Here is a 27,195-nt window from a genome sequence, read left to right as displayed (position 1 = left end):
CAGAACATTCGGGTAACGTTCGGCGATGCGCTGTTAGTTCGGCCATATGGCCGAACAGTTTGGCCGAACACCATCAGGTGTTCGGCCGAACTCGAACATCACTCGAACAGGGTGATGTTCTGCAGAACCCGAACAGTGGCGAACACTGTTTGCCCAACACTACCTCTGACACAGGAGACCAGAGTTCGAATCTCATCTCTGTCTGTTCAGTAAGCCAGCACCTATTCAGTAGGAGACCTTAGGCAAGTTTTCCTAACACTGCTATCTGGTCTAATTTTTCTCGTGACAACTGTTGAACACAAAATACAAGGCCATGTCTTGCTACATATCTGTGCTACTGCCTATAGAGTGTGCCCTAGTGGCTGCAGCTCTGGTGCTTTGAGTCTGCCAGGAGAAAAGTGTGATATAAATGGCATTTGTCTTGTCTAATTTTTCTCTTGCATTAAGCATAAATGGTACATGCTAGGCTACTTTCAGCTACTTTCAGCTACTTTCAGCTACTTTCAGCTACTTTCAGCTACTTTCAGCTACTTTCAGCTACTTTCAGCTAGTAGTGTTGGTGGTACAATGGATATGTTAGTTGCCTCCCATACACTGAGGCCTGGGTTCAAATCCCTATCATGGTATATAAGCTGGATTTTGAAATACTGGAATTCCCTGGCAGATGAGACCCTCCTTCCTCCAGTAAGAGGCAGAAGGGTAGAAGGGTGGGAGGAGGGAGGCCTAGCAGAGTGTGTAGCAGCTGTTCCTTAACTAATTAGTGTAGGCAGTATAAGGGCCTTACTTGGAGGGGAGGAGGGAGGGGTCCAGCATTGAGAGCAGTGTGAAAGGCAATAATGTGTCAGCTGGCTGTAATATAAAGAGTTGAAGTTTTGCTTTATGGGGCAAATCGAACTTCCGCAAAAGTTCGCGTTTGGTAGGCGAACGCGAACCCCCAAAGTTCGCCTGGAACCGTTCGCCGCCGAACAGTTCACGACATCTCTAGTCAGCATAAGTGTTTCTAGTTTTCCAAGTTCGCCTCCCCATTGAAGTCTATTGCGGTTCGTGAAAGTTCGCGCGAACCGAACCTTCCGCGGAAGTTCGCGAACAGGGTTCGCGAACCAAAAATCGGAGGTTCGGCCCATCTCTAGTGTGAATTGGGGCCATTGTCAGAAGATTGACTTGTACCGCCCAAGAGCAGCAGTTCTACCTAATCTGTGAGTTTCAGCTTCACAGTTCCATGACGGTTTAACGGACTTGAATAAATTGTAATTTTAATTGAAGCAAAATTATGTAAACTGGAGTAACTTGGAAATTAAACCCTGTAAAAGCATATCATACACTCTTTAGTATTGGATAAGCTGTGACTTCAAACATAGATGCATTTAAATGCAGTCATTTTTTTGCTCCGTATATATGGTAAAATACATTTTTAAGATAGATGTACAATCCAGGCTGACTGACAGCATAAATAAGTACAGCAAGAGCCCTTTAACGCAATTTAAGCTGATTTTACACTCTTGCCATGTATTAATTTGATGACAGCGGAGTCTGCCACAGGATCACCACCGCACTATTGCCTCTTTCATATTAACCTGCAGCAGAGTGTGCTAATAGGTTATTATGCATAGGCCCATCTCTCGCTCAGTGACGTTTATTTGATAATTTATTTCTTCTGTTTTAACAATATATGGTAGTGTTATTGCTTTCTTATTATAGGTGGCCTAGTAGTTGGGCATGTATGTACAATTTTGAGCCAACTATGCAGACTGTTGTGCATGAACAGTGGTGCTCATCCCGATTCCGGATACCCGAAATACCCGGATTATACGAACTTTTTCTGCTATCCAGCCTCAGATACGCATAGCTGGCTAAATCCAGAATGCACTATCTGAGCGAATCCAGATACATATTAGGTATCCGTAAAGCAGTTCGGATACCTAGTTCGGGTAACCGGATCCGGATAGCATAACAACGGAGATGACGTCCGTTGACGTCATTGAGCCAATCAAGGGCTCCCAGCGGAAGACCTAGCAACCAATTACAGAGGGGAACCCTGGCCAGCCCCTCCTGTATATAAGGCGGGCGCCATGATGAGAATCTCGTCCTTGCTTGTGCCTGATCACTGAGAGACATCTCCAGTGCTGTTTGGCTAAGCAAGTGCTGCACTACTGTTCTAAACCTAATGTTTTTGCTCCTAAACACCTGTACTACACCATTATTTTATTGTTTTTTAGTTAGCTAGCTTGTATTTTGATTTTAGTCAGTGTGACAGTCAGACTCAGTGCTGCAGCTGCTAGGCTAGGTTAGGGCCTGCTGTGTGCACAGGCTAGGCCTGCTGCCAGCCTTAGCTACAGTATAGCTTGTAGGTTATTAGGGATTAGATTACTGTACTACTACTAGTCTTATATTGTGTGTAGTTAGTTGTTAGAGAGAGTACTACTACTGTGTTAGCTTCATTTACTACAGATAGTTAGTGCAGTGCTGCTCTTAGAGTCAGTCAGTGACTGATATTGTGGTGAAACCCCTCCCACAGTGTGATGTCATGACCAAGGTCCTGACAGTTTCTTGTCTGAACCTCGTTGGATTTTGGGAAAGAACGTCTGTTTCCAACTGCCAAACAAGCAGGCAGTATTTCCCTATGTGGAATGTTTGTCTACAGAGAGTTCTACGCACACCTTACAGGAATAAGGATGTCACCACATGTGATTAAATTCAGAATGTAAATCAGGGAGAGGAAAGATTTTACAGTGGGGCAACTCTACATAAAACATGTATACATTAAGAATGTAAAAAATAAGCAATGTTATTCATAACGTTATTTTCATTACAGTTCCTATTTAAAGCCCTTCCTGATAATCTAAAAATATATATTTTTTATTGGCTAGCTATAAAAACAGTATAGGACCACTAGAGTGTAAATGCACCAATCACCTCAAGCTGGATTTGGCCAGCTCCATAACCCACTTATAAGCAGTGCTGCTCGGATACCTCTTTTCAAAATCCGGATCCGATTCGGATCCGGATACCCCTCTATCCGACCCGGGTCGGATATCCGAATCAAAAAATTTTCCAATCCGAATCCGGGTCGGATATCTGACCCTAGTATCCGACCGGATTCAGATATCCGGATTGAAACCCGGAAGTGGGCTTTAAATTGCTTTTAGAATGTTGTTTAGGGTATATGAGGCATGTAGCATCATTATTTTGAAAAGGGAAACACTAATTGATGATGTGGGGACTCAAAATCCCCCCCCCCAAAAAAAAAGGCTGTCAATGTCAATTCAGGACTACTAGGTTCCAGGAAGGGGTCGCACTGCCACAGTTGGTGCCTCCCCACAACTGGGAAAGCACAGACACCTCCAAAAAAATTACACAGCAATTGTGTTTAGATAGTTCACCATGGCACTTGTAGGTACCACGGCACAGTAAAAAATTAGGAGCGGTTCCAGGAAGCAGTCGTACTGCCGCAGTTGGGGCCTCCCCACAACTGGGACAGCACAGACACCTCCAAAAAAATTACACAGCAATTGTGTTTAGATAGTTCACCATGGCACTTGTAGGTACCACGGCACAGCAAAAAATTAGGAGCGGTTCCAGGAAGCGGTCATACTGCCGCAGTTGGGGCCTCCCCACAACTGGGTCAGCACAGACACCTCCCAAAAAATTACACAGCAATTGTGTTTAGATAGCTCACCAGGGCACTTGTAGGTACCATGGCTGTGAAAAAAATGAGGAGCGGTTCCAGGAAGCGGTCGTACTGCCACAGTTGGGGCCTCCCCACAACTGGGACAGCACAGACAAATCGAAAAAAGTTACACAGCTATTGTGTTTACATAGTTGACCATGGCACTTAGGTACCAAGGCTGTGAAAAAAATGAGAACCTGGCTTAATGAGGATGGAGTCAGGAGGTTGTGGTGGTAAAGGGTGGTGAAGCAGGCATAGTGATTCCCACTCAGCCACTTCTTTTCCCCCTATTGCCAACAACAGGGGACAGGAACTCACCAACCGTTCATTTTTAAAAAAAAGTCAGTCTGTCCACAGACTGGCTGGACAGACAAGAGCGCTTCTCAGTGACCACGCCACCGGCCGCACTGAAGCACCTTTCTGACATCACGCTGGAAGGCGGGCAGGACAGCACTTTCAGGGCATACTGCGCCAGATCGCTCCAGATATCCAGGTGCATGACCCAGTACTCCAAGGGGTCCACAGGGTTGTCGGTGTCAAGCCCACTGTAGGACCCCATATAGTCGGCCACCATCCGGGTCAGGTGCTGGTTCTGGCTGTGAGAGCCAAATGTTGCTGCAGGCTGGAAGCAGGCACCTGCTGCTGTGCTGGCTGGACTGTGACAGCAAGGGGGGTGGGAGTCTGGGGGAAGGCTTTGTTGGAGAAATTCAACAGAACTGCAGCTTAGTCTAAATAAGAACTGACTGCAATTTATATTCTGGACACTAGATGTCGCTGCTGATGATGCCTCTACAGTGATGTCTATGGTTATCTCTCTATGGGCTCGATTCACAAAGCGGTGCTAACCCAGTTAGCATGCCTAAAAGACTTTAGGCATGATAACCATTGCACCATGCTGGTGAAAAGCCAGTTTAGGCATGATAAGTTTAGGTGTGATAAGTTTAGGTGTGATAAGTTTAGGCATGCTAAGTTTAGATAAGTGTAGATCGCATGCAAAGTCCCGCACGCAAAGCAGCGCCATTAAACTCTATGCGAAGTGCACCAGACTTTGCCAGCGCAAAACTTTTGATCAGCTGTGCACTGCGGTGCTAACGCAGTTGGTGCTTAAACTTATCATGCCTAAACTTATCACACCTAAACTTATCATGCCTAAACTTATCACACCTAAACTTATCACACCTAAACTTATCATGCCTAAACTGAGTTTAGGCATGATAAAGGGCTTTTCACCAGGGTGCTAACTGTTAGCACCGCTTTGTGAATCAGGCCCTATGTTTCTTTTAGGTGTGTCCAGTGCTTCCTGTGTGTGTACACTGAGTGTGTTTTAGCCTGTCACCATGTTAGGTGATCTTGCTGTATGTTGCTGAATCCGAGTTTAAGTAAAACCAAGTTCCTGTTACTACTTCTTGTCTGGACTGCAGTGCTTCATTAGATCCAGTAATCAAGCGCAACTCTAACAGGTTATGGGCCCAGAGCAGCAATCAGAAGAAGCCCAGGACAGCAGCAACCAGGAGCAGAGATCAGCGCAAGAAAGCTTTCCAGAGACATCTCCTGCAAACAAGTAAGACTGTTATATATAAGGGGAGAAAGACAATGGCCGGAAACTCTGATATTAAACTCTCAGTGGCCAAGCTGAACAATGACAATTATCAGCTATGGAAGTTTAAAGTGGAAATGCTTTTATCCAGAGACGATTTATGGGAGGTTACCACCACAGATAGACCACAGGATAACAATCAGGACTAGGATAAGAAAAACAGACAGGCACGGGCTACAATCAGTTTGCTAGTGGAGGATGACCAGCTTATCCACATACGCCACGAAGATACAGCAAAAGGCATGTGGAGTGTGCTAAAAGGACTGCATGAGCAATCCAGTTTAAACAGCAAGTTGTTTTTGTTAAGAAAACTGTATAAAATGCGGCTTAGCGAAGAGCAGAACATGCAGGGACACATAAATGCAATGCTGGAAATAATTACACAGCTCAAATCAATCGGGGAGAATATTACAGACAGTCATGCTGCAGCCATGTTGTTGTGCAGTTTACCTAACCTGACACATACACTGCACTGATCAATGCAATGGAGACACGGCCTGAAACAGACATTACACTAGTGTTTGTGAAAACTAGGCTTATAGATGAGTATGAAAGAAGAAAGGAATTAATTCATGACTCCGTACAGAGAGACCCCGGAACCGCTCTTAAAGCTACAGACACACAGTTACACAGGAAGGAGACCAGAATCTGTTTTCGTTGTAACAAAAAGGGACACTTAAAGAAAGACTGTACAATATGGAAAGCAGAGCAAATCAGACAACGTCCCCATTATACTAAACAAAAAGTCAAAACCACAGTCTCTGATTCAAAGGAGGGAAATTGGAACGCTACATTTAAAGCGACAGATAACTATAAATGTGAAGGCTGGTGCATCGACTCAGGGGCAACCACCCACATGACGAGTGATAGAAGTTTCTTTACCGAACTTGATATGAATAACAAAGGAATTATTTCTCTTGCAGATGGAAGCAAAATACATGCAGAAGGATATGGTCATGGGACCCTCGTATGTGATGATGATGAAGGACACAATTTAACCATACCTGTGAAAGATGTGTTTTATGTACCTAATCTAGAAGGAGGACTCTTATCTGTGAAGCGTTTAACAGCCAGAGGACTCACTGTTAAGTTCCAAGATGACAAATGTTTTATCCTGAACGGCAAGCAGACAATAGCATATGCCAAGCTGGACGACCATCTGTATCACCTCAACACAGCGAAGCAACAGGTGAGACTATGTACACACAAGCACAATGACTGTATACACATATGGCACAGGCGACTAGGTCACAGACACCCAGAAAGCATACAAGAACTACAAAAGAGGAATCTGACAAAGGACTTAACAGTATCCCCATGCTCAGTTACCGTTAAGTGTGAATGTTGCATAAAATCCAAAGCTACAAGAGCAACACTTCCACCAAGCTAGTCAGAACAGATCTTCAAGACCACTTGATCTAGTACACAGTGATGTATGTGGTCCCCTTAACCCACCTACATCTGGAGGCAACAGATACATAGTGACCATTATAGATGAATATTCAAGATACACAGTCACTTACCTAATGCAACACAAAAGTGAAGTTTTTGAAAAATTACAAGACTACATAACAAAGGCCAGTAACAAGGCTCAAAGAAAGCCCTTCATACTTCGGACTGATAATGGAGGTGAATTTACAGGACATAAAATACAAGAGTATTTGAAGCTGAATGGAATAGAGCATCAAAAGACAGCCCCATATACTCCAGAGCAAAATGGAGTAGCTGAAAGAAAGAACAGAACTCTAACTGAAATGATCAGATGTATGCTGACAGACTCTGGACTACCACAAAAATACTGGGGTGAGGCAGCAATGACAGCCACATATTTACAGAACAGACTTTTTTCCAGAACAGTGGAGAAAACTCCATATGAGATGTGGCACAATGCGAAACCATGCGTAAACCACTTAAAAGTTTTTGGATGCAAAGCATTCATCTACATTCCTGAAGAGAAATGCACCAAGCTACAAAACAGAGCATTTGAAGGTGTTTTTGTTGGATATAGTGACAATGTCAAGGGCTACAGAATCCTAAATCCCAAAACAGACAAGATTACCATTAGCAACAGTGTAACTTTTCTTGAAGATGCAAGAGATGATGTAATGACAATAGAGAATGCAAGAGCAGAAGAGAAGATTGACACTGACCATCCCATCACCGTGAGTACTGAACAAACAGTTGAAGTGAGTGCAAACTACAACAATACTGAACAGCAGTTACCAGCAGATTCAGACACAGGACTGAGGCGATCAACAAGAGAAAACAAAGGTAAGGCACCCGTACGTCTGTCTTACAAGGCAAGCACTGCCACAGTCAGTGAACCTGCAACCTGGGAAGAAATATCTCAACTTCCAGAAAGGGAAGCCAGTAAATGGATGAACGCTGCTGAGGAAGAGATAAGATCCATGAATGACACTAAAACATGGACACTTACAGAACTTCCACCTGAAAGGAAAGTCATTGGTTGTAAATGGACTTTTAAGTTGAAGTACAATGCAGATGGAAGGATTGAACGATACAAAGCAAAACTGACGACTATGATATGACATTTGCTCCAGTAGTCAAATATGCCACAATAAGAACTTTTCTAGCAGTGGCGGCTAAAAAGAAAATGGAAGTGTGACATTTTGATGTGAAGACCGCCTTTCTACACGGTGAGTTAGCAGAAGAAATATATATGGAACAACCACCAGGTTTCTGTAAGGCTTGGTGGTGTATTCTCCACAGTCAGCATGCAACGCATGAGCTGGCGTGGAGGAGGTACACACACTAGCACCAGGAAACAGGCTATCCCTAGTATAGTGGAGGGGAGGACTGACTGCAATAGGAGATTGTGGCGCACAGAGCCGGTGCAGATCTGACAGCCACAAACAATGCTTTCGTTATAATGTCTCAGCGCAAAGTAGCGCTGAGCGCACAAACCAGAACTGAGGAGATCAGGACAGGTAGACAGAATGAACGCTTGCTAGCTAGCGGCTACTAAGCGACAGCAAGCGTCCAAAACCAGACAGACTGGAATGAGGCAGCCAATGCGATGCGGCGATGGCGTGCCTCACAAAGACAGGACAGGACAGTCAGAAAATAGCAGGATTAAGATAGATGAACGTAACACAGATAAATATACAATAAGTATGTTTTCCTAGCGTATTACAATTACAGCTATCAATGAAACTATTTGTAACGTCTGACTAACATATGTATATATCGGCAATGAACCGATATATGACATAAGCAGGAACGCTGACTAGGAATGGAGTAACACAGGGAACAGGACTCAGAAGGATTCGCTATCTCTTCACAGAGATGAACGCAATCCACAAACGGTAACAGAACAGGATTCAGAAGGATTCGTTATCTCTTCGCAGAGATGAACGCAATCCACAAACAGTAACAGAACATGATTCAGAAGGATTCGTTATCTCTTCGCAGAGATGAACACAATCCACAAACGGTAACAGGACAGGATTCAGAAGGATTCGTTATCTCCTCGCAGAGATGAACGCAATCCACAAACGGTAACAGAACAGGATTCAGAAGGATTCGTTATCTCTTCGCAGAGATGAACGCAATCCACAAACAGAACCAGGAGCAGGGTAACTACCTCAGCACGGGTGGTCACGGTACGCGCAACCTACCAAAACGTGCTGGAAAGCTGACTAACTGCACACAGGATATAAACAGTTCGTGTACGTATACATCAGCGACACTGATGTATCAACGTAACACAAATACAAGGAAAATAATAAACGAGCTGGTATGCATATATATTGGCAATGAACCAATATATGATGCAAAGACCAGCAAAGTATCTTTAGAACAAGAAACACGATCGAGGGCTGAAGCGACAGCAAGACAGGCTTAAGCTGAAGCTATGAAAACCCAAGGAAACCCTGCAGGAAGCAGATCTTTATACTGAGGTCATCCAATGGGAGCAGACATGCAGATTCCCACACAGGTGAATGATAATCAGTCACAAGCTGACAGCAGGGAAAGACAGACAAAGCTATGCAGCTTGCATGGAAAGCAATCAGAACTACCTGAGCTGCAGCACTACTGCTTCCAGCAATACCTGCTGCAGCAGCGATCATTACAGTACCCCCGCCCTTAAAAGCGGATTCCAGACGCTTTTCAAAACTGAAATTCCCAACAAAACAGTCTGACTGATAATTCATGATGACCGGGACAGCCCGGCAAGACCGAATTCCAGAATCAGTCCCCACAAGACTGGACCCATCAGAACCAGAACCTACAGAACCATGCCCATCAGTACTACAAGCCCCAGTGTGACACCCATCAGAACCATGATTTCCAGAAGAAAGCCCTCCGAAACTCCCTGAGCGATACCCACCGCCTTCCAGGAACCGTTCAGAAACGCCAAAGCCTTTGCAATGCCCACCGGTACTGTCTTTACCAACACAAAACCCACTGTTGAACCAGTCCAAGGCACCAGGACAAGTTTTCTCAGAGACCTCCCAGAACACCTTGAAGCTCCAAAGAGATCCCCATAGGTCAGAATGCCCCTTAGGCTCACATGGAGAACCATCAAGAACCCCTATGGAACCTAGGGCAATTCCCGAGTCAGGGCCACAAGGACAAACATCAATATCAGGGCTTTCAGGGACCAGAACCATCTCTGGGCATGCAGGCAGACTGGCAATATCAGAACGTGTTTCCACTAAGGAAGCATCAGAGCACGCTAACACCTTAGACACACTTGGGCATTCTGGCACACAAAGAACATCTGGGCACACCGGCACAAGAGAAACCTCTGGGCATGTCAAGGAACTGTGAGCCTCAGGGTCAGCCAAGACAGGACCAAAACCAGGACTGGCCAAAAAAAAATCATCATGACTAAACTTCGCAACTACTGGACTTTTACACGAGAATGCTGGATCAGACTTAGATGTCGCTGATTCCAGCAAAGTCAGTAACAAATCAGATTCAGGGGCACTAACAAGACAGGACAAATCTTCTGATGTATGCACTGAACCAGATAGGGACTCCACAACTACCTCTGGACTGGACAGAGACTCATTTAATACACTGGATTGGAGCTCATGAGGCGCTGCAGAACAAGTCAGTATTGCAGCAGCCCCCACTGGACTAGGCAAAACTGAGGAATTCCCTGGACAGGAAGGGGACTCTGGAACCTCTGCCACAGCGGCCAGAGAACCAGAATCTTTCAGGATACAGGGCTGGGTTTCAGGAACACTCATCAGACCGGACTGAAATTCTGAGATTTCTATTATTTTGACCAGAGAATCAGAATTATCCATGTTACAGGGCAAGACTTCTGAAACATTCAGAGGACAGGGCTGGAGTTCCTCGGCTGTTACAACACTGGAGAGGGACTCAACATTGGTTAAATCAGACTGTGTACAGGGCAAGGTATCTAACACAATTGCTGACGAGGACAATATTTCAATGGCTTCTGCTTTGCTGGGCAGAAATTCACCAAGTTTTATTAGAGCAGACTGTAATTCCAAAACAGCTGCTAGACAAGTGAATATTACTGCAACACCAACTGAGGTAAGCAGTGCCTCAGACCCTTCTGCTAGAGGGTTTGAAATATCCAAAGTACTGGGTGAAGCATAAGACTCTGCGACCACAGCTTCACTGGACAGGATCACTGAACAGTCCATATTGCAGGGCAAAACCATGGAAGCACCTGCTGGACAGCATAATGATTCTGTGACCTGAGTTTCATTGGAGAGATCTACTGCACAATTCATGGTACAGGGCAAATTTATTGGAACATTTTCTGAACACGGTAATAATTCTGCGATTTCAGGTTCACAGAGCAGATGCTCTGAGCTATTCACGAAACTAGAGCGAGGTGTAGAAACAGGAAGATCAAGACACAATGTTTGCGCATCTGAATCACCATTCATTTGTAAAATTGGAAAATTCAGATGCTGGGGTTCTGAGGTTACTAGACAGGATTGCTGGGACTCGGAAACTGATGTAGTGCATCTATTGGCATCTGCTGGATCAGACAGGAGTTGAACTTTATTAACACAGGTAATTTCTGCAGAAGTGTTTGCAGAGACAGGCAAGATTTTTCTGGTGTCTGTTTCACTAAACAAAGAGTCATGAGTACTGGCTAGGCTGGACTCGGAAGTCAGCAGGACCTCTGGATTCTCTGCTGAGAAATTTGCGCAGGGCAAGGTTAAGAATGTATCAGTGGCTTCTGTTTTACTGGGAAGTAACACTGAGTTATCCATGGTACAGGGTGGAATTGCAGGAACTTCAATTTCACACAAAAAGAGCTCCGAATCACCTGCTGAATCAGCCAAAGGTGCTGAAGCAGGCGGGTCAGAACGCCAAATTTGCGAATTCGGAGTCACATAAAAATCATCCAAAATCAGTTCCCACACATCAATCAAAGGAGCCACACAGTCATACCTACACACACCAGCCTCTATTAGGTTATAGGCTGACTTAATGCATGCGTTCAATACCATTTCACTTTTTGCACTGTAAAATTGACAAAATGAACTTGAATCATTCTTCCATTCACAGACCAGGGCTTCCATCTCTCCCCTCTCGAATGGAGGATCCCATGCATACTTAACAGCGAAACATTTAGGCTGATCACAGTCTGCAGATATGATTGTGGCAGGCACATGTATAGGGTTAATTAGCAGGTGATTGGCAGATTCCTTATTCCTAAGAATCTCCAATACCTGTAGCAAGTGCTGAACTGTAGTGTATGCAAACTTTCCTTGCTTCACAAATAAGTTGATTTGTTCAATACTCTGTAATATCTCCTCATAATCATACTCAGATAATTCTTTTAAACAAAAATCTTTATTTTCCCTAGCCAGGGAGGAAAGTTCATTAGTAGTTTCATAAGTCCATTTAACTCCCCTGAAAGACAATTGCATTTCATTATCTGTTAATGGCAGAATCTCATTATAGGTCTCAGTCGCTAAGGATAACGATTCTGCAGATTGGACACGTTTCTTAGAACGTTTGCGTTTTGCCTTTGACCTTGCTGCCTTTGGTGATTTATTCAAAGCTGCAGGAAAATTATCAGTAACACTTTCTGCTTGCTGCTCATTTTTGCAAGTAATTGAAGGGGAAGCTGATTGGCCTGCTGCCAGGAGTTCATTAAGAGGAAAAGGCAATGGATCTATGCGCAACCAGTTATGGATCACAAACGCTAGAAATTCCAGCGGTCTCTCTTTCAAATCGGAATTATTGAGAACATCAAATGCCCACTGGAATAATTCCCCTTTAAACAAAATATAACTTAGTTGGAGTGCCCAGGTTGAAACAGGAGTCGCTTGGAGATCAGGATTGGTCAGGAACCTGGCACATTCAGAGAAAAACTCATTTTCTGTTTCAGAGCTAAGTTCTTCAAATTTCTTAAAGGAACAGGAACCATAATTAACTGTGTCATACTTTCTGGGAACCCCCCCCCCACAATGGGGATTGGTAATGGGGTTTTCATAATGTAAGGCTTGGTGGTGTATTCTCCACAGTCAGCATGCAACACATGAGCTGGCGTGGAGGAGGTACACACACTAGCACCAGGAAACAGGCTATCCCTAGTATAGTGGAGGGGAGGACTGACTGCAATAGGAGATTGTGGCGCACAGAGCCGGTGCAGATCTGACAGCCACAAACAATGCTTTCGTTATAACGTCTCAGCGCAAAGTAGCACTGAGCGCACAAACCAGAACTGAGGAGATCAGGACAGGTAGACAGAATGAACGCTTGCTAGCTAGCGGCTACTAAGCGACAGCAAGCGTCCAAAACCAGACAGACTGGAATGAGGCAGCCAATGCGATGCGGCGATGGCGTGCCTCACAAAGACAGGACAGGACAGTCAGAAAATAGCAGGATTAAGATAGATGAACGTAACACAGATAGATATACAATAAGTATGTTTTCATAGCGTATTACAATTACAGCTATCAATGAAACTATTTGTAACGTCTGACTAACATATGTATATATCGGCAATGAACCGATATATGACATAAGCAGGAACGCTGACTAGGAATGGAGTAACACAGGGAACAGGACTCAGAAGGATTCGCTATCTCTTCACAGAGATGAACGCAATCCACAAACGGTAACAGAACAGGATTCAGAAGGATTCGTTATCTCTTCGCAGAGATGAACGCAATCCACAAACAGTAACAGAACAGGATTCAGAAGGATTCGTTATCTCTTCGCAGAGATGAACACAATCCACAAACGGTAACAGGACAGGATTCAGAAGGATTCGTTATCTCCTCGCAGAGATGAACGCAATCCACAAACGGTAACAGAACAGGATTCAGAAGGATTCGTTATCTCTTCGCAGAGATGAACGCAATCCACAAACAGAACCAGGAGCAGGGTAACTACCTCAGCACGGGTGGTCACGGTACGCGCAACCTACCAAAACGTGCTGGAAAGCTGACTAACTGCACACAGGATATAAACAGTTCGTGTACGTATACATCAGCGACACTGATGTATCAACGTAACACAAATACCAGGAAAATAATAAACGTGCTGGTATGCATATATATTGGCAATGAACCAATATATGATGCAAAGACCAGCAAAGTATCTTTAGAACAAGAAACACGATCGAGGGCTGAAGCGACAGCAAGACAGGCTTAAGCTGAAGCTATGAAAACCCAAGGAAACCCTGCAGGAAGCAGATCTTTATACTGAGGTCATCCAATGGGAGCAGACATGCAGATTCCCACACAGGTGAATGATAATCAGTCACAAGCTGACAGCAGGGAAAGACAGACAAAGCTATGCAGCTTGCATGGAAAGCAATCAGAACTACCTGAGCTGCAGCACTACTGCTTCCAGCAATACCTGCTGCAGCAGCGATCATTACAGTTTCAAAGACGAACAAAGACCGGACCTAGTGTGCAAACTTCATAGGAGCATATATGGCCTGAAACAAGCAGCCAGAGCATGGAACATAAAAATAAACGAAGTGCTTACACATCAGGACTTTCAAAGGAGCAAAGCAGACCCCTGCCTATACACAAAGAAATTGGCAAACAGATGGATCTACCTGCTAATTTATGTTGATGATATTCTGATTTGTTTTGAGCAAGAAGAGGATAAAGCAGAGGTACTGAAGAATCTGAATAGGCACTTTGAGACCAAAGATCTTGTTGACATAAACAATTACCTCGGCATTCAGATTGAGAGAGAGTAAGATGGGAGCTTCCTTCTGAACCAAAAACACAAAATACAAGACATACCTCAAACATGTGGAATGGAAGATGCCAAACCAGTAAAGTCTCCTATGGAAACCAACTACCTAAAGGAGATGAACAGCCAAGATATCCTTTTACCAACTAACACTCAATACAGGCAACAATAGGGAAATTGTTGTACCTTACCACTGCTACAAGGCCTGACATCGCAGCAACTGCTGGAATCTTATGTAGAAAGGTTTCAAAGCCAAGCCAGATGGACTGGAATGCTGTGAAGCGAATCATTCGCTATCTTAAAGGAACTCTATGTTACAAACTAAAGTTACCAGCAAGTGATGAGTGCACCTTAACTGGATTTGTGGACGCCGACTGGGCAGGAGACACCAATGACAGAAAGTCTACCAGTGGTTACTTATTTTTTTTGTCGGGAGGTGTCATCAGCTGGACTAGTAGAAAACAGCTTTCTGTTACTCTGTCCTCCACTGAAGCAGAGTATGTTGCAGCAGCCCAGGCAAGTCAAGAAGTTATATGGCTGAGACAATTACTAACAGACTTGGGTCAACCTCAACCGGGACCAACACAAATCTATGAAGACAACCAAGGATGCATTGCACTTTCAGAAATGGAAAGAGTTAACTCAAGAACCAAACACATCGATGTGAAGTTCCACTTTCTCAGGGATCAGGGATTCCTTGAGTTACTTTATTGCCCAACCGAGGATATGATAGCGGATATCCTTACAAAGCCTCTGACAGCTGAAAGACACTCAAGGCTTACAAAGAAGATGCATTTAACAGACTAAGCCTTAGCTGTTGAGAAGGGGTGTTGGAGAAATTCAACAGAACTGCAGCTTAGTCTAAATAAGAACTGACTGCAATTTATATTCTGGACACTAGATGTCGCTGCTGATGATGCCTCTACAGTGATGTCTATGGTTATCTCTCTATGTTTCTTTTAGGTGTGTCCAGTGCTTCCTGTGTGTGTACACTGAGTGTGTTTTAGCCTGTCACCAGGTAAGACGCATTACGCTTATCTGTGTTCAATTGATATTATATATATTACGAGACTTAAGGGCGCCTCCCACAGTGTTTGTTCCTTTAATATATGGTAGTGTTATTGCTTTCTTATTATAGGTGGCCTAGTAGTTGGGCATGTATGTACAATTTTGAGCCAACTATGCAGACTGTTGTGCATGAACAGTGGTGCTCATCCCGATTCCGGATACCCGAAATACCCGGATTATCCAGTGGCGTATCTAGGCAAGACCGCGCCCATGGTAATACTTAAATTGCGCCCCCCCAGCCCCCCCCACACACCCCTACAATCAACAGCATCCTGTCTAACCTTTGTGGACAGGGTAACCCCATCATGCATTCAGAACACACACGCACGCACAAATACCAGAATGTAACAGTCACTATGAAATAAATGAGGCTATCCTACTGATCCTCTGCCTCCAATACTTTAAGACAGGGAACATACTTGACTGTTTTCATACGCGTTTTCTGCACAGAAAAAAATGAAAACTCATGTTAATCAAGGGCTAGTTCACACTTAATGGGCTTGATTTACTAAGAGGCGCTAACCTACTTAGCACGTCTAAAGTCTTAAGGCGCGCTAACCAGGGTGCTAAGTAGGTTAGCACCGGATTTCTCAATTAGATCGCGCGCAAAGTTTTGCGCGCAACATTTTACGCGCGCAAAGTTCTATGCGCGCGCTAAGTCCCATAGGCTTTAATGGGCACTTCGCACGGAGCGCCCTGCGCTCTGTGCAGTGCGCGCGCAAAGCTTTGCGCGCGGTACTTTGCGCATGATCACTACTTCTCACATTTTAACTGAGTTTAGACGTGCTAAGGGCCAGTGCTAAAGTTAGCACCGTTTTGTAAATCAAGCCCACTGTGTTTTTCTTGCACAGAAAAAAAAAATTACATTCTGCATGATAATTCTGCACATTTTGTCAGTTTTCTGTATCAATTACATTAGCTGTTGTGAAAAAAGCACACATTTTTCTGCATAGAAACACACTTGGTGTGCAGAAAATGTACGCAGAAAAAGCAGAGTTGAAAACTGAAAAACAAGTGTGATCCCTGCCATAGACCCTAGTATGCAGATCAAATGTCTATGACACATCTGAAAAGATTAGCTGCATGCATGTTTCAGGTGTGTGATTTAGACCCTAGTGACCAGAAGGATCAGCAGGATTTCCATGCAACTGGTATTGTTTAAAAGGAAATACATTTGGCAGCCACCACTCTCATATGAATGAAAGCAATGACACATTTGCAGTGACAATTATAACTTAATAAAAGCCTGACAACCTATTAAATATCAGTAGATAGGTGCTGAGCTAGAAATATAATGCATTCTAACAACTGAGGTACACTGTACAAGAGAGAGGTTGTTAAATCTGGCCACAGAGATGCCAGCAGGATAATGGTTAAAGTGCAGAGAGTGTCATAAATAAAAGTAAGTAAACAGCACACTGAGATAAGGCTGAGGTCTGAGGAATGTGTGAATGACAGAGATGGATGTGAGATCCTGTAACCTCCAGACCAGAAGCTTCTGTTGCTATCTCAGGGGACTGAGACATGATCTCTATTAGGGAGTGAGGGAAAACTTCGGTGCTCACCTCTCAATAGCTTGTAATGTAGATATAAGGCAAAGGCTGAGAAGGGCAGGCTGCTGGATGATTGTTATTCCCTTAGACTCAGGAATGCTGTCAGCAGCTCTGTGCCCCCCCTGATGATTGAAGAGGGAGGTCGCCTGGGGCACATGTCATGTCTGCATCCCTCCAGAGTCCAGATACGTCTGGCATTATCCGAACTTTTTCTGCTATCCGGACTCAGATACGCATTCCGCATAGCTGGCTAAATCCAGAATGCACTATCTGAGCGAATCCAGATACGTATTAGGTATCCGGAAAGCAGTCCGGATACCTAGTTCGGGTACCCGGATCCGGATAGCATAACCACGGAGATGACATCCATTGACACCATTGAGCCAATCAGAGGGCTTCCAGTGGAAGCCCTAGCCAGGGCCGGCCTTTGACCTGAGCGACTGAAGCGGTCGCTCAGGGCGCCGGCTTCCAGGGGGGCGCATGGGCATTCATCTACCTTGTCTGGACTGGCCCTGGGGGGGGGGGGGGTTATAGCATAGTAAACATTATCACAAATACTCCTTGAAAAATATATATATTTAATCGTAGTACATGATAATTGGTTTTAAACAATTTACAAGCATTTACTGTTGTTTTTAATTAGCTAAAACACTAATATGCTGTTGTTTAAATAAAAGTCATCATTTTTTAAAACTCTATATTTGTTATTCTTGGTTAAATATATCAAGCCTGAGTACCCCCTGGAACCATCAGAATTACCCCCTGGGGTACGCATACTACACGTTAAGAACCAAGAGCCTAGGGGATACCTAAGTAGAAAAAGTGAATTGCCTATGGACTTGTGTGTGTGTGTGTGCGCACGTACGTGCAAAGAGGATGAAGGGGGGGGGCTCCAAAATCTGGTTTCGCTCAGGGCGCTGTGCAACCTAAGGCTGGCCCTTGGGCCCCTAGCAACCAATTACAGTGGGGAACCCTGGCCAGCCCGTCCTGTATATAAGGCGGGGGCCATGATGAGAATATCATCCTTGCTTGTGCCTGATCACTGAGAGACATCTCCAGTGCTGTTTGGCTAAGCAAGTGCTGCATTACTGTGCTAAACCTAGTGTTTTTTCTCCTAAACACCTGTTTATTTTTGTTTTTTTTAGTTTTGTAGCTTTTATTTTGATTTTAGTCAGTGTGACAGTCAGACTCAGTGCTACAGCTGCTAGGCTAGGTTAGGGCCTTCTGTGTGCACAGGCTAGGCCTGCTGCCAGCCTTAGCTACACTATAGCTTGTAGGTTATTAGGGATTAGATTACTGTACTACTACTAGTCTTATATTGTGTGTAGTTAGTTGTTAGAGAGAGTACTGCTACTGTGTTAGCTTCATTTACTACAGATAGTTAGTGCAGTGCTTCTCTTATAGTCAGTCAGTGACTGATATTGTGGTGAAACCCCTCCCACAGTGTGATGTCATGACCAAGGTTCTGACAGTTTCTTGTCTGAACCTCGTTGGATTTTGGGAAAGAACGTCTGTTTCCAACTGCCAAACAAGCAGGCAGTATCTCCCTATGTGGAATGTTTGTCTACAGAGAGTTCTATGCAAACCTTACAGGAATAAGGATGTCACCACATGTGATAAAATTCAGAATGTAAATCAGGGATAGGAAAGATTTTACAGTGGGGCAGCTCTAAGTAAAACATGTATACATTAAGAATGTAAAAAACAAGCAATGTTATTCATAACGTTATTTTCATTACAGTTTCTCTGTAACCACTTCACCACTGAGGAGCTTTACCCCTTGAGCACCAGAGCAATTTTCACCTTTCAGCTCTCCTTCCATTCATTCGTCTATAACTTTATCACTACTTATCACAATGAAATAAACTATATCTTGTTTTTTTTTTCACCACCAATTAGGCTTTCTTTAGGTGGGACATTATGCCAAGAATTATTTTATCCTTAATATGTTTTAATGGGAAAATAGGAAAAAATGTGGGAAGAAAATCATTATTTTTCAGTTTTCGGCCACTATAGTTTTTAAATAATGCATGCTACTGTATTTGAAACCCATGAAGTTTATTTGCCCATTTGTCCCGGTTATAAAACCAATTAAATTATGTCCCTATCACAAAGTTTGGCACCAATATTTTATTTGGAAATAAAGGTGCATTTTTTCAGTTTTACGTCCATCCCTAAAAACAAGCCCATAGTTTTTTAAAGTGTAAACAGTGTTGTACCCTCTTGACATAAATATTTAAAAAGTTCAGTCGCTAAGGTAACTATTTATGTATTTTTTTAATTGTATTTTTTTTTAATTACAAAAAAAAAAAAAAAAAAAAAAAATTGGGAGTGTGGCAGGTAATTAGTTAATTTTTTGTATAAAACTAAAATATTTGAATATGAAAAAATGCTTTAGGGTGTAGTTTTTCTATTTGGCCACAAGATGGCCACAGTAACTTTTTGTTTATGTGACCTGCAAACGTCGGAAGGATGCTTGCAGGAAGTGCTATGAGGCTGGAAAACTTTTTTTCTTCACAATGATTGTGCTGCTTTTCGTAGAAGCAGCGGATCATTACGGGGCTTAGATCAACAAATAGGAACGTTTTTTCCCATTCATTGATCTCCAGGCGAGCGGGCGGCAGCGTGCACGAGAGCGGGTGCGTGCGCACAAGCGAGCAGGAGCGCGGGCAGCGGCGGGAACACGGGAGGTGCAGATATCTCCGTCCCTGGGGGTGAAAGGATGGAAAAAGGGACGGAGATATCCGTACAGCTGGGGGTAAAGTGGTTAAAGCCCTTCCTGAAAATCTAAAAATATATATTTTTATTGGCTAGCTATAAAAACAGTATAGGACCACTAGAGTGTAAATGCACCAATCACCTCAAGGAGGGTTTGGCCAGCTCCGTAACCCACTTATGAGTAAATTAATGGCAATGTACAGGGATATCCATCTGTAGTATGTCACTCTGACTTGTACGTATTGATAACGCACTATAACTTGCTAATGTCTAGCAGAGATCAAACTATCTCCCTTCATTCTACATAAGTAGAGCAATGTAATTGGCATGCCACAATTCCCTAATAGGCTGCCCTTCCATATCTTAAACACAACAATACATTTGACCAAAAACCAAGCATGTTTCGCCCATCTAATGCAAGGGCTTTGTCAGGGGAATAAACATACAATACATATAAAGTGCAACAGTGTTACAAGGTGCAACGTGTCACAATGGTGAAGCCCATAAGAGATAGATGTTTACTTTGTCAGCATAAAATAATGAAGCACTCATATGTGATATATTAATTAAACTAATTACTGTGTGCATTTATGAGATGTAATGTAATGTAATTTACTTCATTTATCCATTTATTTTGCATAGTACAAACCACAGGAGGAAATGCCGATGGTGCGCCATGTGTTTTTCCTTTTATGTATGGGAATATTCAGCAATACTCATGCACTAGAGATGGACAGAAAGACGGCAAGCTGTGGTGTGCCACAACCAGTGATTATAAAGATGGTAAATGGGGCTTCTGTCCTGAAGGTGAATTTTTTTTTTTTGTATTGCGATCACATACACATAAATAATAATACTTGAAACAAAAATGTATTGCACTTCTCAGGAACGTTCCTGTTATGTAAAATGTAGAGGCAAAATGTCCATGCAGCAGTGGTTGGAAACAGTCTCCACCTACGTGTGGTCCCTTTTTGCGGCACATGCACGGATAGTGCACCCTTACTTACACATATTGGCAACAAATTCACTAAATGATCTTCTGTCTTTATTAATTATTCATTTTTTGGAGAAGGAAGATAGATACAATCACTTATTTTATTAGTTTATTTTCACTTTGGGTGTCCTTTAAAATACTGATTTATGTGTGGTGACATGTTTTCACCTGCCATATTATCACTAGTGTGAATTGGGGCCATTGTCAGAAGATTGCCTTGTACCGCCCGAGAGCAGCAGTTCTACCTAATCTGTGAGTTTCAGCTTCACAGTTTCATGACGGTTTAACGGACTTGAATAAATTGTAATTTTAATTGAAGCAACATTATCTAAACTGGAGTACCTTGGAAATGAAACCCTGTAAAAGCATATCATACACTCTTTAGTATTGGATAGGCTGTGACTTTAAACATAGTCGCATTTAAATGCAGTCATTTTTTTTTTCTCCGTATATATGGAAAAATACATTTTTAAGGTAGATGTACAATCCAGGCTGACTGACAGCATAAATAAGTAGAGCAAATGCTGTACTAGAGCCCTTTAACACAATTTAAGCTGATTTTACACTGTTGCCATGTATTAATTTGATGACAGCGGAGTCTGCCACTAGATCACCACCGCCTTTAATATTAACCTGCAACAGAGTGTGCTAATAGGTTAATATTCATAGGCCCATCCCTCGCTCAGTGATGTTTATTTGATAACTTATTTCTTCTGTTTTAACAATATATGGTAGTGTGATGGTCACGAGGCCTTAGTGGCTGTTCAGAGTTCTTTAAAGCCATGGCAGTTATTTATGATGACCCCGGCGTAGCTGCTACAGCAGAGAGGAAATTAAAGAGACTATGTCAGGGTCATGGTACAGTTAAGGATTACGCCTCAGAATTCAGGAAGTGGGTGGTCTCTTCTAGATGGGAACCTTATGCTTTACTGTATTGCTTTCTCTCAGGGTTGTCAGACTCAGTATCAGATGTTATGATTAGTCATCCTGAACCCAAAACCCTTGATGAGGCAATATCAATGGCCATTAAGATTGATCGCAGGATCAGGTACCATAAGCAGGGCAGATCACGTACTTTGTCTAAGACAGTTCTTTCCACCTCTTCTGGCGCCACCAGTGTGGTTGAGCCGATACAAATAGGCCATTCCAAACTGTCTGAGGCAGAAAAAACCAGGAGGAGGAAAGAAGAGCTCTGTTTGTACTGTGGGGAGAAAGGGCATTTGATCCAAAACAGCAGTAAGAAGTCGGAAAACTTTTCTGCCTAGGTGTAGTAGGAGGTACTACCTTAGGTGAACCTGTGTTACCTCCAATCAATACTAAGATGTTATTACCCTGTTCCATCACCTGGGAGTACCAGGTTCATAACACCCAAGCCTCTATCAATTCGGGTTCTGCAGCCAATTTTATTGATTACGATTTGGCTTCTCAGTGGAACTGTAATATCCCTTGAAGATGCAGCTGCGGGCACGCAGGGTGCTTCCGCAGCTGCCTCGGTTTCCTTGGCGGGTGGTTCACCCGTTCCTCCGGTGTGTAGCATGGCGAGGACGGGATTGTCAGTTGCCCATAGGGTTGCTTTATCGCGCGGGCGCGCGCACAGACAGGACCTTTATGCTGGGAGGAGGCGCGTCAGCTGACCGGCTGGTCAGCTGACGTCAGAGGAGACTCACGGCGCTCCTGATTGGCTGATTGGAGTGGGCACGGCCGTGGGGTCTCCTCTGCTTCTTAAGCCTTCGGGAATCACTCGCAACCTGTCTGCTGTTGCGAATACTCTGTTTTAGCGCTCAGACCTTAGGCAGTATCCGGTGTGCTTTGATCCGGGAGGAAACCGGGGATTTCACACAAGACTAGGATTATTGTATTATTGTTCATTACTTGATATTCTGTGTATGACTCTGGCTCTCCTCTGACCTTTGCTCTTGCTTATCGATTCTGTACTTCTGCCCATCTGATTCTGTTGCTGACTCTGCCTGAACTTCACTACCCTCTTGCCTGCCGATTTTGTACTGTGTCTGCCTGTCTGTTACCGATCCTAGCCTGTCTGACCACTCTACTCACCTGTGAGCCCTTGTCACTGGTGAAGTGTTTCTGATAGTACCCACCAGCTCCTCTGGTGTGGTCTTGTTAAACTAATCAGTTACTATTAACAAACAAACAAACAAACACAGAACATTTATATTGCGCTTTTCTCCTGGCGGACTCAAAGCGCCAGAGCTGCAGCTACTAGGACACGCTCTATAGGCAGTAGCAGTGTTAGGGAGTCTTGCCCAAGGTCTCCTACTGAATAGGTGCTGGCTTACTGAACAGGCAGGGCCGAGGTTCGAACCCAGGTTTCCTGTGTCAGAGGCTGAGCCCTTAACCATTACACTATCCAGCCACTATTGCACCAAGCACTATACACTTAGTATATCTGTTAGCTATACTTGCATTATTGGTGATTCTGCAGATCACCACATAATCAGGTATAGTGTCTGCATTATTGGTGATACTGCAGATCACACAATAATCAGACGTCTGTGTTGCTACACCAATCATTACAGGAACATTCCCATCTCCTTCATAGAAAGGCAAATTTACGTAACTGCCATTGATGACTCTCCCCTGCAAAACAAACAGCCTCTTACGCAGACTCCTCCTCTCATTTGTCATGTGGGGGTTCTGCATAAGGAGGAGATACAGTTTTATGTTCTGCATATGTCTTCTTCCACTATTGTCTTGGGTCTTCCCTGGTTGCAAAAACACTCTCCTCTGATAGATTGGAACACTGGACAGTTGCTGGCATGGTCCCCAGCTTGCCAAAAACACTGTCTGGAGAGAATTGCCGTGTGTTCTGTTGACGTTCAGGTGGAGGGTGTTCCTGCGCAGTATGCCAATTTTTCTGATGTGTTTTGTCCGCGTTCTGCAGATAAACTCCCCCTCATAGGGAATTTGATTGTCCCATAGATTTAAGACCCGGTACCATGCCTCCTAGGGGTCATCTGTATAACCTCTCAGGTCCAGAACAGGTTGCCATGAAGGATTACATCAAGGAGAACCTTGAGAAAGGTTTCATCCGTCCCTCTAAGTCACCAGCAGGGGCGGGATTCTTTTTTGTGCAAAAGATACATGGTGGACTCCGTCCATGCATCGATTACCGTGCATTGAACAAAATCACCATCCAGAATCGATATCCACTACCATTGATTGATGACTTGTTTGCACAAGTTGCTGGGGCTAAACTGTTCTCCAAACTGGACCTGAGGGGGGCTTACAACTTGATACGCATAAGGCAAGGGGATGAATGGAAGGCTGCTTTCAACACACCCGATGTGCATTATGAGTACTTGGTGATGCCCTTCGGGTTGTGCAATGTCCCGGCAGTTTTCCAAGAGTTTGTCAAGGAAATTTTCAGGGAGGTTTTGGGACACTTTGTGGTAGTTTATCTTGATGATATTCTGATCTTCTCCAAAGACCTTTCAGAACACCGGGAACATGTAACGTTCGTGTTAACCAAACATAGGCAGAACTGTCTTTATGCTAAGTTAGAAAAATGCCTGTTTGAGGTGTCAGAAATTTCCTTCTTGGGGTACATTATCTCTAGAGTTGAGCTGAAATTTTCGTAATTTCGCATTACTATAATTACGCATGCAAAATTTGCGATTACGATGCGAAATTACGGTAGCGTAATTGCCATTAAAATCGTAATTGAAAATACCGTAAGCGTAATTTTCAACGCGTAATTTCGCGTTTCGTTCATGCCGTAATTTTGCATTAAACGCTACCGTAATTTCGCGTTAAATCGCAACGCTCCGTATAATATAAAAAAGCCGCCGACTTTAAGGGTTAATAGCAAAGCCCCCTTAAATGCTAAGAGCCTCAAATTTGGAGAATATATTAAGGCGATCAGGAGGAATAAGAGGAAATTTTTTTTTTCAAAAAGACCTTATAGTTTTTGAGAAAATTGATGTTAACGTTTCAAAGTAAAAATGTATACATTTAAAAACCCGCCGACTTTAACGGTTAATAGCAAAGCCTGCTTACAGTTTAGGAACACCAAATTCCTAGGGTATATTAACCTTTTCAGCCGCGCGGATCTGAGCTTTACGTCCGCAGCGGCAAGTGCTAGAGCCGCAGGGACGCGCTAGTCATGTCCCTGCAGTTTGGGTGGTCTGCAGGCGATCGTGCGGGCAGATGCCCGTGATCGCGCTGCTGCTGCTAGCAGAGGGGATTGGCTGCAGGGGAAAAAAGTCCACTGTGCAAATCCGAGCATGTCCGCCGAGAATAAACACTGTTTTTGTTAAAAAACAGTGTTTATTCTGTAAATGGAGCCGCCGCGCTATCTCCCGCCACGATTTCCGCCGGTTTCTGCCGCCCGATCGTTAAATTTATGAATGGAAACAATGTTTCCATTCATAACTTCCCCCGCCGCTGCTGTGATCGGAGGCTTCCGATGGAAGCCTACGTCACTTCCCTGGTTACAATGTAGTGATACATTGTATCCCCATTAGCGTACATTGTACGCTAATGGGATTTTTGCTCAGTAGGGACATCTTGTGGCCAAATAGTATAACACACCTACTAACTTTGGGGAATAAAAATAAATGGTTATTTATGTCAAGAGGACATAAAATGAATAAATATTGGGCTAAAAATTGGTGATGGATGTAAAACTGAAAAAGTGCACCTTTATTTTCAAATAAAATATTGTCACCATACATTAAACTAGGGGTATAATTTTAACATTTAAATAACGAAGACAAATGGCCAAATAAAATGTGTGGATTTTAGTTATGGTAGCATTAATTATTTTAAAACTGTAATGGCTGAAAACTGAAAAATAATGCATTTTTTTATTTTTTATTATTATTCCCATTATAATACAGTTAGATTAAAATAATTCTGAGCATAATTTACCACCCAAAGAAAGCCTAATTTCTGGCGGAAAAAACAAGGTATAGATCATTTTGCTGTGATAAGTACTGATAAAGCTATTGGGGAATGAAAGGGAGTAGCGCTGACAGGTGAAAATTCCTCTCGTCCATAAGGTGAAAAATCCCCGCGGGCTGAAATGGTTAAGGGGATCAGTGGGAATAAGAGGAATTTTTTTTTTCAAAAAGACTTTATAGTTTTTGAGAAAATCGATTTTTAAGTTTCAAGGGCAAAAATGTCTTTTAAATGCGGAAAATGTCAGTTTTTTTTGCACAGATAACAATAGTGTATTATTTTCATAGATTCCCCCAAGTGGGAAGAGTTTTACTTACTTCGTTCTGAGTGTGGGAAATATAAAAAAAAAACGACGTGGGGTCCCCCCTCCCAGGCCTCTTTAACCCCTTGTCCCCCATGCAGGCTGGGATAGCCAGAATGCGGAGCACCGGCCGCGTGGGGCTCCACACCCTGACTATACCAGCCCGCATTGTCCTTTCCCCTCGCCCTCCGAGCCCTTGTCCAATCCAAGGATAAGGGGCTCTTCTCCACCTCCGATGGGCGGTGGAGGTGGAGGCCGCGATTTCCTGGGGGGGGGGGTCATGGTGGAATCTGGGAGTCCCCTTTAAAAAGGGGTCCCCCAGATGCCCATCCCCCCTCCCAGGAGAAATGAGTATAGAGGTACTTGTACCCCTTACCCATTTCCTTTAAAGGGAAGGTTCAGGGACTAGCTAAAAAAAATAAAAATCCATTTCCACTTACCTGGGGCTTCCTCCAGCCCGTGGCAGGCAGGAGGTGCCCTCGGCGCCACTCCGCAGGCTCCCGGTGGTCTCCGGTGGCCGACCCGACCTGGCCAGGCCGGCGGCCAGGTCGGGCCTCTTCTGCGCTCCATGGTGCATTCCACGCCGGCGCGCTGACGTCATCGGACGTCCTCCGGGCTGTACTGCGCAGGCTCAGTAGTTCTGAGCCTGCGCAACACAACCCGGAGGACGTCCGATGACGTCAGCGCGCCAGCGTGGAACGCACCATGGAGCGCAGAAGAGGCCCGACCTGGCCGTCGGCCTGGCCAGGTCGGGTCGGCCACCGGAGACCATCGGGAGCCTGTGGAGCGGCGCCGAGGGCACCTCCTGCCTGCCACGGGCTGGAGGAAGCCCCAGGTAAGTGGAAATGGATTTTTATTTTTTTTAGCTAGTCCCTGAACTTTCCCTTTAAGAGTTAAAAGTAAATAAACACACAAACACTTAGAAAAAGTATTTTAATTGAACAAAAAACATAACCACGAAAAAAGTCCTTTAATATTCTTAATTCACCATTAATACTTACCTGTCCCTTTAAATGAATGATCCCTCGCAATATCCTCAGAAATGTTCTATCAGTTACAATGTAACAAAGTTATTACAATGTAACAACTTTGTTACATTGTAACTACGCCGCACCCGACGCCACTCGCCGCTCAGCCGCCGCATACGCGTCTGTGCTGCACGGACCCGACAGAGCTCTGAGCTATATAGCTCAGAGC

The 27,195-nt window shown here is 43.9% G+C and overlaps 1 protein-coding gene across 4 annotated transcripts in view; it reads left to right on the top strand.

The window, feature by feature from the left end:
• LOC137524284 (complement factor H-like) overlaps positions 1-27,195 on the top strand; it is a 340,451-nt gene that overhangs the window by 134,000 nt on the left and 179,256 nt on the right. For all 4 annotated transcript variants that reach the window (XR_011022650.1, XM_068243963.1, XM_068243965.1 and 1 more), the window contains one exon: positions 20,426-20,590. Coding sequence is in view for 3 of the 4 variants with exons in the window: in XM_068243963.1 (XP_068100064.1) it covers positions 20,426-20,590 (165 nt within the window). In the remaining variant the exon portion in view is untranslated. The remainder of the gene's footprint in view (positions 1-20,425; positions 20,591-27,195) is intronic.

The sequence above is a fragment of the Hyperolius riggenbachi genome, chromosome 7 (genome assembly GCF_040937935.1).
Source record: "Hyperolius riggenbachi isolate aHypRig1 chromosome 7, aHypRig1.pri, whole genome shotgun sequence".
Lineage (NCBI taxonomy): Eukaryota > Metazoa > Chordata > Amphibia > Anura > Hyperoliidae > Hyperolius > Hyperolius riggenbachi.
This window is presented reverse-complemented; position numbering and strand designations above follow the sequence as displayed.